This window comes from Mytilus galloprovincialis, chromosome 9 (assembly GCF_965363235.1).
Source record: "Mytilus galloprovincialis chromosome 9, xbMytGall1.hap1.1, whole genome shotgun sequence".
Classification (NCBI taxonomy): domain Eukaryota; kingdom Metazoa; phylum Mollusca; class Bivalvia; order Mytilida; family Mytilidae; genus Mytilus; species Mytilus galloprovincialis.
In genome coordinates, this window is record NC_134846.1 from 53,730,327 (window position 1) to 53,749,080 (window position 18,754).

An 18,754-nucleotide genomic window follows, 5' to 3' on the forward strand; every position below is an offset into this window, starting at 1 on the left:
CATACCACATCTTCTTATAAAATTCTAAATCCTTTTAGTTGCTGCACAAAAACATACAAACTTAATAAGGAAGAAATGAAACTTTACTAAAAATAAAGATAAAACTGGTTTGGTAAAGTCAAAACGAACTAAACTGAGACTCTGCTTAATGCGTGTACTTTAAAAGATATGTTTGTGTTTGTCAATATATCCATTCAACTTTTATGTTGTATTCACATATGTTACAGAAATCAATGTTTGGAAACACTATCATAATGAGTATTGTTGAAAATTATTAATAAATATTTAAACAAGTCTTTTATTTAGGATGCAAATTAAACATACAATACATCTGTACATTTTATGGCTATTTATATTCCTAAAAAAAAAGTTCACTAACAGCTAGTTGAGTCAACACACTATTCCTTTCTGGTAAGTAGTTACAGTAGAAAATCATTTGTCCATATTATAACATTGGTATATGTTTGATGGTTTTACAGTAATACTATTTATAAAGCTAATAAGCTTAGGAATTGTCCTTTAAATATTTCTCTTTGGCTAAGTAGTTTTGTACTGTGGATTCATTAATTAGTCTTGGCAGGGGTTACAGAATAGAAAGTAATAAGCCAAAAAAAGTGAGGGATAGAGAAAAACTAACATTTTATCTACCAAAAAACATCTCTTTTCAACAGTTAAACAACATCATTTTAGAACAAATGAATATTTTATATAAATATAAGGAGATGCTGTATGATTGTCAATGCGATAACTATATACCAGTGGATGTAAGCCATTATAAACAGCCATACTGCATTCAACAATGAGAAAACCCCATATGTATTAGTAGGCTATGAAAGACCCTGACATGCAAAATGTGAAACAATTCAAATGAGATAACTAATTTTAATTTATGAGCTATGCTACAATACTAATAGCTGCTGTCCAATAAAAGATATTTTAATTGTTCCTCTGCATATTTTGGTTAAAGTTATCATCTTCTAGTAAAACCCTAATTGATTTACAAACATAAAAAATATTAATGGTTTGATCATACATGTTTATGATTCATCTCCAGCAGATGTGCTATTTATTTGATGAGATAAGAATTCAGAATTTTTACACGTTTTTGAAAGATTCTATTTTTTGAGCCTTCAAATAAAATAAATGCATACTTGAAGAAAACATCATTCGTACATTTATTTTGGTGGTGTTGTTTGTATTTCTTCTGTTGCATTTGTTGGTATTTAAGCCATTCTTTGGTTGTTTTCTGCTGTTAAGGTATAGAATGGAGAATATTTCATCAGATGGTTGGATTGATGGATGGTCATTCAACATTGATCAGGTTTGCAATAAAACTTATGATTAACCATACTTTCTGACATGTCAATCCAATGTTTGCCAACACTTTGTTCAAAATATGGCGCTGTACATTTATTTATCACTATAAAAGACTATTCAAGCTAAACTGTACATATTGCTTACTAATTTGAGGGAGACTTTGAAATTATTAATTTATACTATGTTTTTGTCTCCAATACTTACTGAAAGTTCAGTTAATTATTCAAGCACATATTTATCACTTGTTCACATTTTGTATCTGTTAAAATGTTGACAATGGTACTAGCAAACTTTCAAAATATTAACACTGCAACAAGTAATTTGTAAGCTTTATTTTAAGTCATTTGCAGACTTGAAAGGACTAATTATGAGTTATTTGATGACTAGAAAGGTATGATTTGAGTCATTTGCAGACATGCACCATGTAGAAATCTTATAATTTTAAGTCATTTGCAGTCTTGCTTATGCTTTATTTTGAGTCATTTACAGACTTGCAACATGTACAAGGCTTGAGTTTGAGTCCTGCTATATGTATGTAACAATTTTTCTGAGGATATGTCAACCTACTCGGACTACAGTAACTATCCTGACTTGATGCATACAGTCTGTTGTAAAACTTGGTTGGTTGATAATATATTATAACTCCAGCTCCTGTGGAGAGAAGAGTAAACATTACATAATATACAGATATAACACATTCCTGCGTCTTTCTTTAAACTAAAAGTTAATTGTCTGTTGGCAAAACTTGAAATGTTAATGGTCTATTCCATGAGAGAATTTAAAATATTTAAGAAAACAAAACAAATGTCTAAATTTTTAACATTGTCAATTTGAATGTTCGGTTTCAATTTCATGGTCCTTTCCCAGTACTGAGAACTTTGATCAAGGGATGGAAATCAGCTCCTGCTTTAGTTAAACAATCCGATATCTGGCTGCTGGTTTTAATCCATGTGACTGTGATGTCACCAAGACTAACACTTTCTTTGATGCTAGCTAAATCTAAACACAACCGTTTCTCAGAAATAAGTTTTGTTGAGTGAATGTTTTGACACAGAGATTTGTTGTCTGTGAAACACTTGATTGGAATAGATTCTCCTGCATTTAATTTTATCATTTCTTGAAGAATGCTCCTTACAAAATAGCAAGCATCTAGTCCATCAACAAGTGATAAAGCTTCCGTAGCTAGAGTACTTTTAACAACTCGTCTGATTTTCTTTGAAGACCAAGAAATTGAGCAATTTTTTCTATTTTGTCCGCGTAGAAATATCACATATCCACCGGCACTTGAAACACGATCAGATAAATTGGCATATATATGAGGCATCGGTATAGAGTATTAACTCAATGTTCTTTAGACTTTCTAAGTTTGGATATTTAATTCTGTATGAATTGTTTTTAGCTTTTCTGATTACTTTATTCAACTTTGATTGAGTCTTAGCTTCACTTAGCTGTACAGAAGTAGAAAGATCCAAAACATCAAAGCACAAATCAGGTCTACTCTGTGTGGCAATCCAGTGTAACTGACCAACAATTTCTGGATATATACCATTCTTAATGTCAGCTCTATCAACTTGCTTCAGTTCATCTGTATAATCATGTTGTTGTAAGTATATATCATTGCCTTCATGTTGAATATTTAGACCTATATATCTGAAACTACTGTCTAGTTCTTTCCCACAATCAAATTTGTCCCTTAGTTGACATATAACCTGCTTTTTGAAATGTTCACTTCCTGCCCATAGAAAATCATCTACATGCATTAGGAAAAGTCCTTCAAGATTGTTGTTTTTGTGCCAATAAAATATGGCAGGATCAAGCTTAGACTGAATACACTCTAGTTGTAGAAGTTGTAGAATTTAACACTAAGAAACCAGTTCCTAGAGGCATCAATAAGCCCATAAACACACTTGTTTAGTTTCCATGCTACTGGTTTATCAGAAGAAAGCTCTTTTGGAGGTTTTACAAAAATAATTCTGTCTATTTCTTTACCTTGTAAAAATGCTGCCTTTATATCTATTGAATGAATGTCAAACTCAGAAGTAGAAGCTATAGCTAAAAATAATCTTAGACTTTCTTTGTGTACGGTTGGTGAATCTGATTTTACTTCATTTTCTTCCTCAAACCCTCTCACTACCAACCTAGCTTTCACTTTTCTTTCTCCATTCATTTCTTTTTCTGTAATAACCCATCTTGTTGACATTAATTTTTGGCCTGAATATCGAATTTCATCATAAACTTTAAATGATTTCCAATTGTCCATTTCTAGCTGTTTAGCATGTTTCACTTGGTTCTCATTATGCCTAGATTGAGGAACAACAACTGCATTAACTTCATCTACATCTTGTTCTGTACGCCACTCTTGAACATCTTTAGCAAAATCTATGCCAACCTGAGCATCTTCATTCTCATCCTGAAGGTTCAAATAAGCCCAATTTTTTCCAGTTGATTTACCACCTTTACTCACAACCTTAGCTTTGACCCATGTGTCATTTTCTTTCATTTTGTATACTATATTTTCTCCAACATGTGGAATGTCTTTGGTTTTATTATCTTTTGGCCTTACAGGCTGTTCAAGGTTATCAAATGCTGCTCCAGGTGCAATATTTTGATCTACTTGTTCATTGTTATCATTTTGCATTTGAGGAAGTTGTATATTTTGCTGATGATCATTTTCATTTTGTACAGGTTCTTGTTCCTCTATATTCTGTTCCACATTTCTATTGTTGTTTTCCTCCTCATCATCACTATCATAAATTGCAGTTTGATGAATTTTCTCTCTAACTGGTTGTACATTGTTTTTGTTTACATTTTGTTGCTTAGATGGGATATCATTAAACTCTGTTCCACATCTGATAAGCCTACATGGATGAACCCTGACATATATACTTCCATGCCTTACAAACACTACTTTGCCATCTTGACCAAGGACGGTTCCAGGTCCTTTCCACTTATTATCATCATCTCTTTTGTAATAAACTTTATCTCCATGCTGAAAACATTCACCAGAGTCTCTAATTTTATGACGTAGAGCCCTTCTTATTCTTTCTGATGACTCTGCTTGTATGAAAGCACGTCTTCCAGAGTGCAATGCATTTAGATGATTGGCAAATGTCTGACTGACTGTATTGTGCTCCAAAGCAGGAGGTTTATCATTAAGCACATTTGGCAAGTTTGGGTTTGTTCCAAAAACAAGTTGATACGGGCTCCATCCATATACCATCGAGAGACTGTTTTTTGCATTCAAAGCCCATACTAAAGCTACTTCTAGATTTAGTTTTGGTTGATCTTCCAATATTTTTGCAACACAGTCATCAACTACAGCATGATTACGTTCACAAATACCATTCTGCCAAGGACTATAAGCAGCAGTATTCATTACATCAATGTTTAGGTTAGCACACATATCACGGAAAATTTCATTTGCAAATTCACCACCATTGTCAGCTAGGAAACGCTTTGGAGGTCCCATTCCACTCCCTATCCACAAAGACATTATCTTGTCTGCTATGACATCTGGTGTTTTCCTTTTGATAACTGTAGCCAGACTAAATCTTGTTGCAATATCAATTAAATGCAAAAAGTATGTGTTAGGTTTCCATTCTTTCAAATCAACAGCAACCACTTCATTGAACTCTGTGGCCAACGGAAGTGAGACCACTGGTCGAGCTGGAGTTTTCTTATATTTCTTGCAGACATCACAACCTTCTGTTATTTCATCTACACAATCTAAGTGTTCTTTGGTATAACCACCTGCATCTTTCAACAAAGTTTTCAGTCTTTTAGCTGATGGATGAGCAAACTGCTTATGTAGTTTTTCTATGATTTTGGTTTTGTCTTTGGTCATTTGTGTTGCTACAAGTGCAGCGGCTGTAACTTTAATATCAATTTTCAATTGATCTATTGGTACACAATAATGCCCTGAAGATGTGCACTGCAGTTGAACATCTTTTCCGAATATATTTGCACTATCATTTTCAAGATCTAGCTTCATTTTTGCTTTCTTCATGGAGTCCTTACTCAACAACAATGGTATATCGCTTGTTACAACATCTGCCTGAATTTCACATTCAACACCTGCAATAGCGCATGGAAAAGTTACCTTCTTTGTTGATTGCAGAACTGTACCTCCACCAAATTTGATAAAGAGTTTCACTTGGGTTTTCCTCTACTTTTTCCCGTATAGAAGAGTCTAGGGAGTCTAAATAACACTTCATCCATGTTTCCCCTGCCACAGTGGAAGTACAAGCACTATCTAATATTGCTGAATTGGCAGATTCGGTCAAAAGAACAAGAGCTTCCTGTGACTTATTTCCAGTAAACAACACAGCTTTTTCAACACCTTGATTTGCCTTGGCCATATTTTCATAAGAGTGTGGGCATTGCTTTACTAAATGTCTAATTGAATCACAACTTAGACAACGTAGTGGCAAACCATCAGGTCCATTTGAATTGACAGATTTGTTGAATTTTGCTTTGTAATTAGAGTTGCTTTGTGGCCTATAATCACCTGCTCTATTTGAACTTTGATTCCCTCTGTATCCCTACCTCGTCCAAAACGATTCCTTGAATAATTTACCTCTTCATCGGCCATACATGCTGATTCCACTTTAATTCTGTCTCCCATATCTTTGCTAGCTTGCTGTCCAAAAAACTTTTTAAGAGAAGTTGCCATCTGCTTGAAGAGTGATTCTACTTGCTCGTAATTGACACCGGTTAACACTAATTGTCGATCTTTCATTTCTAATTCTGAGTATTCTAACAATTTAAAGGCTAAAACAGGCTGTGGCAGTTCCATTTTAAACTTTTTGGATTTGTTATACAATTTCTCAAATTCTGTTACATACTCCTCCATTGAACTAACCTTACTACGCCTAAATCTATCAAATTCAGAATATGCTTCATAAGCCTTGCTTAGCTCATCTTTCTTGAAAATTTTGTCCATAAATTCAATGAGCTTATCTACTCCATCCTCTGCATTTAAGGCTTCTAAACTTAAGTCGCTAAACACTTTATCTCGGATGGAATTTAGTCCTTCTTCAGGAAGTGACAACGCTATCGCTATAACCATCTTCTTTTTGTCTAGATCAGTCAAGGCCTTCCAAGCTTTAATTTCATCAATCCATCTGCTATAAGCTTCTGTTCAGTAAATACAGGTGGTACTTTATAGTTGACTGATGCTGCCATTTTAACTCTACAGTACAATTCGCTAATCTACAATTCACTACGCTAATCTTCAACTCACTTCGCTAATCTTCAATACACTTCGCTAATCTACAAAACACTTCGCTAATCTACAATACTGAATATTTAGTCTCTACGCTACAACAATGTTATTTCACTACAAAGTCAATTTCTAATCTGTTTTCTTCACAATTGGGTGGATCTCACACTCTGCTGCCATGTAAAACTTGGTTGGTTGATAATATATTATAACTCCAGCTCCTGTGGAGAGAAGAGTAAACATTACATAATATACAGATATAACATCTGTGAACTTACTCAATAATGTTAGGTGCTTGGTAGTCAAGTAGTAACTTTATGAGTGATTTATTTGATCTCACTTAGGATCTAAACCTTAACCTCCATCACCAAACTCAGTTTTTGAATCTGAAACATTTTGGTTTATTAGAGATATTTAATCCTTTTTATGCTCCATTTATGGGCATTATGTTTTCTGGTCTGTGCATCCGTCTGTTCATTCGTCCTTCCGTTATTCCGTTCGTCTGTCCCGCTCCAGGTTCAAGTTTTTGGTCAAGGTAGTTTTTCATGAAGTTGAAGTCCAATTTACTTGAAACTTAGTACACATGTTCCCCATGATATGATCATTCTAATTTTAATGCCAAATTAGAGATTTTTCCACATTTTCATGGTCCATTGAACATAGAAAATGATAGTGCGGATGGGGCATCCCTGTACTTTGGACACATTCTTGTGTAAAGGTAAATTGAACAATGCAATAATGTTTGGTAGTTTTAAATCTAGCCTCTGTTACTTATACGGAAGTGCAGATGTCTTTTAGTGCATATTAGGATATATATTTAGTTTATGACTGTTATGGTTCAAATTCAATACAAATGGCTTTAAAAATTAAAAACTTGCAGACAGATTTCTTGTCAATAAGATAAGTACATAGTACACTTTTTGTAGGAGTTGGATACAAGTAGGATTGGCAATGCATTGAAAATTAAATTCCTTCATAAAAGTTTGTAGTATATCTAAAAACAAGTGATGCATTTATTGCACTCAATATGCACAGCGTTTATATTTATATAAATCTTTTCAGGTAAATATGATATGAACATTTCTGTGTAATATCTTATGATCATGCTGAGCAAATCTTAAGATAAATTGGTTATGGAACTTTAAATTGTTTAATAGGTTGTAAACCACCCAGCACCAGATTTTATTTTATAAACAATTTAAAGTTATGAATGAGCAATGTTTCATGTTATCATGTATGTGCTGCATTTTCTGTTTAGGGTTGTTTATGACTTTCTTTTACAATTTAAGATTTTTTTTTTGCTGAAGAAAAATATATGTTACGTCTGCAAAAAGAGTTATTCATTCCAGCGATTGTCTGAAATGGATTCTCAATTGACTAGACAAATAAATTGAATAGAATTTCTTTTTGTTAATCTATGTTATGTTTTTATGATATATGATGGTCTTTGTTTTAGTATTTTTAGTTTTATGTTTGTTTATGGCTTTTCTCCTGCCATATGCTGTCACTTTTTTTGGCTGAAAAAAAATGTGTCTGCAAACAGGGTTATTGCACTTGATTGTTCTGTAGGATACTCCTCTAGACAAATTAATAGATAAGAATATATATTTTTGTAAATCTGTGTTATGTTTTAATAATGTATGATGCTCTTTATTTTAATATTTCTAGTTTAATAGTTGTTTATGGCTTTTTCTAGATCTCCTACCTTGCTGTCATATTTTTTTTGCTGTCTGCAAAAAGGGTTATTGCACTTGATTGTTCTATAAGATACTTCATTAGACAAAACAGATGATATGAATATTTTTATAAATCGATGTTATGTTTTTATAGTGTATGATGCTCTTGGATCAGAGGATTCTGACATTTCTCTATCAGACCTCTATCAAGCCTCCTGGTTATTTTAATCTTAAAACATTGATGTTTTCTAGACAAAAGACAGATGGAAAATAGAATGTAGAATGATTAGTTTGTCTAAAACATGATTTAAGTGTAGATTCTGATAAAGTTATATGAAATAATGAGATATCTAGCAAGTTGTGTAAGATATTGATGACTAAAGTGTTAACTTTGCTTTGGTATTTTATTGGTTAAGTTGTAGAAATATCTGATACATAAAAAAAAAAGATACTAAGGGGATTTAATTGCAGGAGTTTTATTCAAAATGAGAAAGAAAGAAAAAAACAAATATATATGATACTGTTTGGCATTTGTATTGATTAACTTTCAAAAATAAAAACATGTTAAGCTTAAAGTACCCCCCCCCCCCCACCCCTTTTTTTTTTTTTTGGTGTTTTTGTTGCTTAAAGTCTTTAGTTTTCTATGTTGATGAAGGTTGACTGTTGGTATTTAAAAAAAGAATGAAGATATTTTTGCCCTGATCATATCGTTAGTTTGACTTTCCCTATGGTATCTTCCCCATTCCTAACATATCATGAATGTGTATATTCATTTTGCTATCATAATCATCATTATCTCCCCTGTCTCTGTTACTTGTGAAAGAGGACAAAGTAGATGTCAGACCTTCGTGAAGACTTTGGTATTCAGAAAAATCAAGTCATTTTTCTGTAAATAGATTTTAGTCATTTTTTAGAAGAAAATGTTAAATACTTTTTTGACTATCAAGATTTTTTGATAGGGAATTATGTGAAAAGATCTGTTTCTATTTTTCATCATCAATTTGAAGGGAAGAGTATTTCCAAAAGCTATAATAGTGGAAATGGCAGATCCACAAGCAATCAGTTTTTGTCAACCTTTGGAAAAAAGAAAATGCTGATCCTCAGTATAGATACTTATCAGTGTTTATCCCTTGAAGTGCCTCTTTGGCAAAATAAGTGTGTTCATTAATCATGGATTGATTAGTATAGACAGTGTTATATATCTGTGTTATGTAAATCTTTATTGGAATGTGTCTACTAATTATAAATCTATTCTACATGTAGTGGGGGTGAGGTCAATGTTTGTAAGTGCACAACTTGCACAAAATACATGTTGTGTGTCTTGTAATGAAAAATATATGCAATTGAAATAAGAAATGTGGGCACTCATTGCTTTCTGTTGTGTATCCAACTATTGCACATTGACAGACTATTTCTAATGTTCTTCCATAAAATGATACCTTAAAAGGGTAAAATGAGCTGGACGTTTTAATCACATACTATTTGTAATTTTAGGACATCAAGCCTCTAAATGATCAAAATTACAGTTGGTCAAATAAAATTATTCCTGTAAATTGTGCATGTGTGAAACAAATTTCTTGAAATTTGAATATTCAACAGGTCAAAATTTGAAGGATATTTAATATATTTCATTCAAAGTGTTTGATACTCTTTAGAGGGATCATAGTTTGATTTCAACTAGGGTACTACCATTATTTGCTTGTGCATCCAGGGCTACAAAGGATAAGCCTGGTTCCCACAAACCTCTCCAAGCTTGTTGTTATTTTTTTGCAGATGATGCCATTTCTTTGTCAAATACATATTTTACATCTTGGAAGTTTACGTCTATTGTTTTGCATGTTTCATGTAGAAGTCCATTACTGCCATAGTCAAAATCATATATTTCTAACAATTACATGGTATTTTTCTTTCTTTTATTACAGATAAATCCCAACAGTAAAGCTTACAAGGAAGGTATAAAAGTAGGGGACTATATAGAAAATATCAACGGTCAGAAAACAGAAGGGTTACTCCACAATGATGTTCAACAGATAATAAAATGTGCTAACAAGGAACTTACCTTAGATCTCAGAAGGTGAGATATAATAGAAAAATAACAATTTGATATTCATAAAAAAAGTTCAACTATGAAAAGCATACTTTTTTATCTCGTTTCTTGAACAACAAAGGGGGCGCGCACTATACACAAATGCGCATTATACACAACAAAAGACGTTAATAACAAAAATACAGATTTTTGAGGAAAATTCAAAACAGGAGGTCCCTAATCACATGGAAAAATCAAAAGCTCAAACACAACAAACGAATCGATGTCAACTGTCATATTCCTGACTTAGTACAGTCATTTTTAAAGTAGTAAATGGTGGATTAAAGCTGGTTTTATAGCTAACGTCACGGTACCAATATTGCACCTATTTAGCAAAAATAGCAGGGGAAATGTTACAAGATTTCCTAGAGACTAAACAATTTGTATTTTTATGATCTGATACTATGCACGTCTTTTAAGATAGGTAAACATACTTATGCTGAGTTCACACATAATTCGAATTCAATTCGCATTAACTAATTGGAATTAGTTAATTAGCATTCGAAACGATTTACGTCCTAACGTCAATTCTGATTTGAATTGCAATGCGCTTCAAATTCGCTAAACTGTCCAGACGACATTAGCTTTTAATTCGTATTAACTAAAGCATATTTCTAATGCGAATTGGATAATTCGAATTAGCCAATTCGAATTAAAAAAAAAGAGTGTGTGAACGTGATAAGCGAATTCAATTCGAAATAAATGTACGTGTGAACGAGGCATTAGATATACACAAAACGTTCACAGTATTTATCAACAGATGAAGTGTTTACTGAAAAAGCCAAATGTACTGAAACGTCGCCATGTGACGTCATCAAAACGTCATCTTTTTAAAATTATCAAATACAATATGTTACAAGTATCCATTTCTTAAAAAATGAAGAGTAAGCATAGACTAATATCCAATTGTTCAAAATATTTGAAGAAATTAACAAAAGCTCTGTTATTAGACTTTTGACGATGTGAATTTAAGCATGGATGCAATTTGGGTACTCTTCATTACAGAATCATTGATGGTTTGGAGGTCAGTTCAGGCCAATTTTTCTATGATTTCATATGGAATCAAAATTAAATTGGCAAAACCATATAGTAAACAATGATACATCTACGAAATAAACACATAATTAAAACTTTTGTCTGAAGCATAAAAAGATGTAGGTTAATAAACTGTCAAGATAGGTGCAATTTCGGTACCCTCGCGTTTGTTATAAACCTTCCACTTGTATGACAATCGCAAAAACTCCATTATATGGAAAATCATACATCTATGCACAGAATATTTGTAACCAACAATCCATCAATTATAAAGCACCATTTTGATACAGCATTCCATGGAGTTACATGCCAGGCAGGATAAAAAAATCTTATTGTTTCCCCATATATTTTAAGGAACATGAAAATTGCTACTTTGAGGGTTGTTTATGCTGGAGTTCTTTAAATTTACTTAGCATTTGTCTTATCTGTACAAGAAAACAAGTCATTCCTGTTAAAAAACTCACAATTTATTACTTAAACATCTTTGCTATTACTTAATAGTAAATGACAAGTTGAAGTCAACTAGGATTGAATTAACAAAAAGAACACTGGTACTATTCAGGTACTTAAAGGGAAAAAAAGCCAAACTTAGATTGTAAAAGATTTTGTCAGTCTTGAAATTGTTTTGTTCTTATACTAATTTTATATAATTTGTTGATTATATGTATTTAGTTGTAAAAGTCCAATGATGAATGGCCAGATAAATGGTGATATCCATCCTATAGAGGCACAGATCATATCAGGTAGGTGTCCATACAATCTGGCAGCATGGTAAGTGAAGACTACAAACACTGTATAAAACCATGTCCTCTGACTATTTTTTGGTTTATGGTGTAATGGCACTTCATTGTTGTATGGAATTTATTCTGTGAAATTTGTCTTTGTTTTTATGAAACATGAAGGCTCATTTTACTGAGTACACACTATACAACACAGAAGTGACTATACACCAGAAACACATGTAAAAACAACTTTTTAGACGATGTGGTTTACACAGTCTGAAGCCAAATAATTTTAAAAGTAAGAATACAATATATAGCTGGATTGCAGTGAATTAAAACGTAAAAACATGTGAATCTGTCGATGCCTTCGTTTCAAAAGATAATTGGAAAATTGACATTGTATTATTTAGGACAAATATGAACCATTAGTATTATAGGGTCTATGGTTTTCAAAACATGATATATTACCAGTATTTTTGGCTTGGATGCTGCAATTGATAAAAAAAGGTAAAGTGAAATGTAAGTGATAAAACAAGGTGACAATACATGCTTAATTTGTAAGAAAAATTTAATGCCCTATTTCAGTAAGTGCAATTTCAGAAATTTAGTAAAAACATGTTCAGTTTGATGAATCCGTGTAAAGTTTTGATATTTTAGTTTAAAGTAGTCTGACTATCCGAGCTATCATAAGAGCACTTACATTTTTATCTCCATAGTTCTAGCTTTTTGATGATGATATTTGTTCCATTCCTTTCAAATAATATTCATTAGCTACCCTTTTAATGCTTAACGGGATAGTTTTAATCTAATCAAACAATGTTATTTTTTAATTAATTGAAAACTCATTAATATGTTATAATATTTGACGATCAATCTACAGGAATATTTCGAGCAACACCTCATTACATTCAGCCTCAGCGTAAGCTTACTACAACAAAATAACCCAGTGTTTTTAAAATGCCATTTTGCTCTGCTAGCAGTTTTATTTCTTTGCTGAGGGTGGCTTCAAGCTTTTCATCTTAAAACTTTTAATATGAGTTTTTGAATGCATACAGTTTTGTTTCATGCTACAACATATTCTTTTTTATTTGATATTTGCACAGCTAAAGCACTTGTTTTCATAACATACATCTCATTTTAGTCCTTCTCTACAGTTTAAAGAGAAAAAATGGGATAAAAACAGTTGTATTTTAAGCATTGGCACTTTCCAGGGTGAAAAATAAAGTGGATTCATAAAATTTTGGATAGCTGGATAAGCCATAAAAGTTACATTTCTTTACCAAATTCAATTCAGCTGGTCAGTTCTGTTTCAATTTTCTCCAAAGCTATTATAGGTATTGATATGACTATTGCTCGGGCGAAACATCTTGATTCAGATATGAATTAACCTGAGATATACCTCAGCTCTACCTGAGTCATTATTGTTTTCCCCAATTGGCATATTTGAAATCTGCTCTTGATAAAACTTGAACAGATTGACCATTTCCTTGGTTAAAACCTCTACAGTTTATGCTTTAATTCCACTATGGTTGTAAAGAAGTACTGAATTGAGTTCATATTTTCTGTACAAAAATATTTTGGTTTTGCTTTAAAATTATCATTCACATGTTGTGTACTCATTCACTGGACATATTAAACATGTATTTATTTAATACACTATCCACTTAGTTCATTGGTAATCAAATACATAAAGGTTTTATTTTTTTTTAATTCCAAACAGTCCCTTATCTTTTTGTTGTATATATTTGTTGTATATAATGGAAGATGACTTTACCTTTAGCTACAGATTTGAGACGATTTGTAACACCCTTGCATGAAAAATCGAAAAACCATGTTAATATCTTTTTTTAAGTTGGATTCAATACATAATAATGGTATGATCTTTAACCTGTCGGTTTTGAAAATTACAAGTCAATGGTTAATATCTGAACCTAATATTGATATAAAAAAGCTTACATGTACACTTTGGTATTTATTAGGAGTAAGGCAATGTTTTCTTCGGATATGTCCATCTAAAGATTTTAAATCAGGGATCAGAGATGTATGGGTATAATCATAGAAGTGAAAATTTTTTTGTAAAACATATTGTTTTGGAGCATTTCAGAATTACATTTCCAATTCTGTGAGCAGTTTTTTACTCCAACTTATTTCTATAAAGCTTGTAGTTGGTATTTCTGCTATATATTCTCAGCCCATATGAACATTTCTGTATATGGCCGCTTCAATCTTTTTTTGGAATCTCTGATTCACAGTAGAATAAGCTATCACCCTGTGTTTGAAAGTAGGAAACTTAGATTGAGTGATGGTATTTGGGAACAGCTTTATGACCCATATTCTTGGGTTGTTTGATCATTCACATTTTCAGAGTCATGTTATCATGTATGATATTGAAACTATTACAGAAACAAAGTTGCATTGATTTTGTTATTTTTTTCCCTACATATAAATAATATTTTTGTTAGTCTGTGACAAAAATGAGGAAAGTGAGACATAGGTACTGCTGTTTGACAAAGGCAATTGTTGATAATAGTAGCAGACCATGGTTAGGGCTGTGATTACATGAGTTTTGAAGGAACTACTCATGATAAGGTTAATCATATCTGGAACGGGGACCCAATTAATTGCCCCATTGAAACGCATTGAAAATCATAGTAAATAAATGGGGTCCTGTTCAATTAATAATTTTGATAGCCACCTTGGGACTTCTGGTTCATGTTAGGCATTTGTTTGGAAGTGTCTAAGTACAATCTTAGTGCCTCATGACCCGCATTCCGTTGCAAAATTTTGTTTTTATTGACAACAGGGTAAGTTTGTCTACTTCCGGGGAAGAATAAAGGCTAGAATTTAGGCAATTTACTATATGTACTGACGCCAGAATACATTTAAATCAATCAAAATTTTTACAGAAATTCAAACTATAAAGCCTACCCTTTCAAATAAATCTACATTCAGTTACAGAACTAGTGTAATAATAACACTACACTATTTTAAACAAAAGTAATATATATTTTTTTAATCACTACATTCGTGGGTACTTTTTAGTACCGGACTGGTTGCCGTAACTGGGACCCTATTCTATCTTGATTGATATTGAATTGGCATTAGTTAGACTGTTAAGTAGGAGCATTCTGATCTTTCTTTAGTGAACAACTGAATTAAATAAAACCATATTTTGCAAGAATGTCCTCTTAAGGATCCATAAGTATTGATATATTTGTATGGATGTCACCACTGTAAATTTTGATTAGGTAAAACAATAAAAAAAAAAATGATCTCTAAATCAACGTGATCAGTTGAATCTGCTTTTTATTACATCTGTTCCATTGAAATTTAACCAAGAATTTAGTACTATGGTGCTAACCTGCCAAACTGCATCGCCAGAGAACCATTATTTTATTGTATACTGCTCATGCTGTAGTGAATGTGCAATGTTTCCATCTGATCAATATTTTCAGTTATGTAAGTCTTGATTGAAGGAATGACTTTTGATTTACCAGTGGTGTTTAATATGTTGTTAATTCAGCAACTGAATTTATAAAGCTCAAGTAGAGTAGACCTAAGACGGTAGTACAGTCTTTATCATACAACCTTCGTTTTACCTGCAGAACAGATGAGACATTTCTCTGTGTCAATAATTTATGTCTTATGTTTGTTTGTCTGATTTGGACTTTGTTCTAACCCTATAAAACTCAAATTTTTACTTTCTTTTCATTATGAGAAAAATAGTCTACATTTTGAAAACTGTTTTGCTTTTTTTTAACAAGCTGTGGTTTAATGTTCATGTAATTCAAACTTCAAAAGGGGAAAATATAAGTCAATAATTTCTAAATGACAATGAATACTGTTCTGCTAAATATACACATGATAATGATAATAAAATTGGTTTGTTTCTTATATTTACAAATACCTTTATTAAAGCATTTATTTTTTAATTTTCAAGGAAAGACAACTGCAGATGACTACAAACCCATATCTTACCATACAATCTCGACCACTACAAATAGTTCTTCATCTCGTCCCCCGTCATCAGTGAAAGTGAACCCTAGTTCCTATAGAGGTAAATACATGTTTGTGTGTAGGTATATATAAAAGTAGAATTTATCATAAAACATATATATAGCAGATATTTTTAGGGTAAACTGTAGTGCTAGTAGTAATATGCTAATTAGTATATTGTTATGTCATAAGGATAATTTCTAACTGAATGATATATCTAATTGCAAAATATTATATGGCATCTGAGATTTAAATATAATAAGAGTACAATAGGCGGTATAACTAGAAAAATAAATGGATTCAGTGCCATTTCTTTAATTTTAATGTCAATTATTTATCAGTTTAATAGGTATTTATTTTTGTAGTGATGTTAAAAAAGAAGAAAATTTAAAATATTTTCTGAAAAAGTTAATTTTTCAGGATTTATAGATATAAATAGGAACTTTGATTGTCAGGGAAAAAAGGCAATATAAAGTTTTTTGCCAGCAGATAAGCACCTGACAATCAAGATATAGAGGATGAATTTGGTGTTTTATTCTTGATTTGTGGTGTTTTTATCGACTGAAACACTCCTAATATTGTAATTAACCAAGCAAGAGAAATGAAAAATGAAGAAATCAGTAAAAAAAGCATTGCAATAGTGGTAACTAGGTATTGATTGCAACATGAGTTTGTCATATACTTTTTAGTTTTAGGAAATTACCAATCTTGTGGTAAGGGTCTCTGAATGACAGCTTGATTTGTTTCGTTCAATCCGATTATATCATATTTCTCTTCTGAAGAGAATATCAGAATATTATCATCTATTAAGCTTTGCAGAGTGAAGGAATTTTTGTTTTTCTGTAAGGTAAATTACACTTTTTAAAAGTTTTTTTTACTTTTAATTGAAATAAATGCAGTTCTGTTTTCAATTCATGATTAGGAATACTTAATTTAAGAATGAAAAATTTGTTTTCTTATCTTATAGGCATTTCTCCAACATTTTTTAGATGATTTAGTTCTTTTAGTTTTTAATGACGTGTATAAGCACTTGCTTCATTTCAAATATATTTTGAAAAATTGAAACAAATAGATTTGTAAATTTCAGGATCTCAGTCTGTACCTTCAAGTCCTCGCTTTCAGTCTAAACTTATTGTTCCAATTACCTCACCAAAACCATTACGACACAGGGGTAAATACATGCTTGTGTTTGGAATATTGAGCCCTCGTTGCATTGTTGTTAAACTTTTAATTAAAATTCTTTATTGGTAGACTGTGTTTTAATAATGATCAATCTTTAACACTGTAAAAATATTATTTTTCTAATTCTACAAAAAATGAAATGAAATATTTTTAATAAACTCTAGGCAACTTTGAGAATTATTTAGTTAATCCTAGATAAATATGATTAACAAGAAAAAGATTATTGGTCTTTATCAAAACACAGCAATTATTTTTGTCTTCTGAATGCTGGAAATGAATGAATGGATCTGTTATTATTAATAGGGTATAATTAAATTTTCATTTATCAGAAGGTGGCATGTTTATAAGATTATTTTACTAATATCTGAATGACTTCTTTTATAACTTTATCATTCTGATGATCGGTTTCAAATTTTTATAAAGATATGATTTATGTATATTATGAAAAATTATGTTTTAAATATCTAGAGCTGAACACAAGCCCATTATGCAATGAAAATCTTTCTTTGCTGTACTTTCCTTCATGTTACAAGTTAAATGCTTGTGAGAGACCATAGAAATAGAAAAAAGGAAAGCTTACTATCTGAAAGGACAATAATTGCTTTTCTTCCTGTCACTATTTTATCTGAACTGTAAATTAACTGTCACAACCAAACAAATTATGAAAGACAAACAAATTAATGTCTATACTTCTAGTAGTAATTCTTAAATAAACTGATGTAACTAATTGAGACAGTTATCTTTCTTTCAATAGCTGTAAGAATCTTTCGCAATCTTTACTGCTTCACCTGCCAGACATTGAACTTCCTTTTTGTTCCCTGTTTTTTGCACTTTGATTCTTATCCAGCTGTTTATGAAATGAAGAGTTGTGGCTCTTTTCACCAAAACATCAGTTGTGAAATTGATAGTAAGTTTTAATGAAATGATCATGACTTGTAAATATTTTTTGTCTAAGATATTTTCTGTGAAAAGATTTGCCGATTCTCCTTAATTCAGATATACGAAGGAAATTTAAACCAATTATCAGAAGAATTCTTGTTTTATGTTATACTATTAAAATCATGATTTCAATGTTCAAAGTGTCTGACTTCAGAAGATGCAAATAGAATATTTCCATTTTTTTTTTTAAAAAAGACGGCTTCAAGTTGTCAATTCCCTATTTGGTTGGCAAGACATTCCGCTCTCCAATTTTTGTTTAAGTTTATTTTTGGTTCAATATGTAATTTTAAAGAATTTTGAATACAGCAAAAACATAATTTTTATTAAAGAGAATATGTAGTTATTTTAATTAAGTCAGACACTTTTTAGAATGTATGTATGTACAAGTATAAACTTTATAACAATACAAAGATGACTTGCCTGACATGATTTTCCTTTCTCCATCTCCACTTTGACAATAGTATCAACTTTTTGTTCCAAACGTCCATCTATGCTTACATTGCCTCACATTTGCAGTACAAGTATTATTTATTGAACAAATATAGTTATACAGTTTAAATACAATATTCGGAAGGAAATT

General features: G+C 31.5%; 1 protein-coding gene across 28 annotated transcripts in view; it reads left to right on the plus strand.

Annotated features, from left to right (window-relative positions):
- LOC143045293 (uncharacterized) overlaps positions 1 to 18,754 on the plus strand; it is a 127,456-nt gene that overhangs the window by 17,337 nt on the left and 91,365 nt on the right. For 27 of the 28 annotated variants that reach the window (XM_076217701.1, XM_076217710.1, XM_076217708.1 and 24 more), the window contains exons 2-5: positions 10,137 to 10,288; positions 12,008 to 12,078; positions 12,938 to 12,976; positions 15,998 to 16,114. In XM_076217701.1, coding sequence (XP_076073816.1) covers positions 10,137 to 10,288; positions 12,008 to 12,078; positions 12,938 to 12,976; positions 15,998 to 16,114 — 379 coding nt within the window. The remainder of the gene's footprint in view (positions 1 to 10,136; positions 10,289 to 12,007; positions 12,079 to 12,937; positions 12,977 to 15,997; positions 16,115 to 18,754) is intronic. The other variant, XM_076217694.1, reaches the window with a different exon arrangement.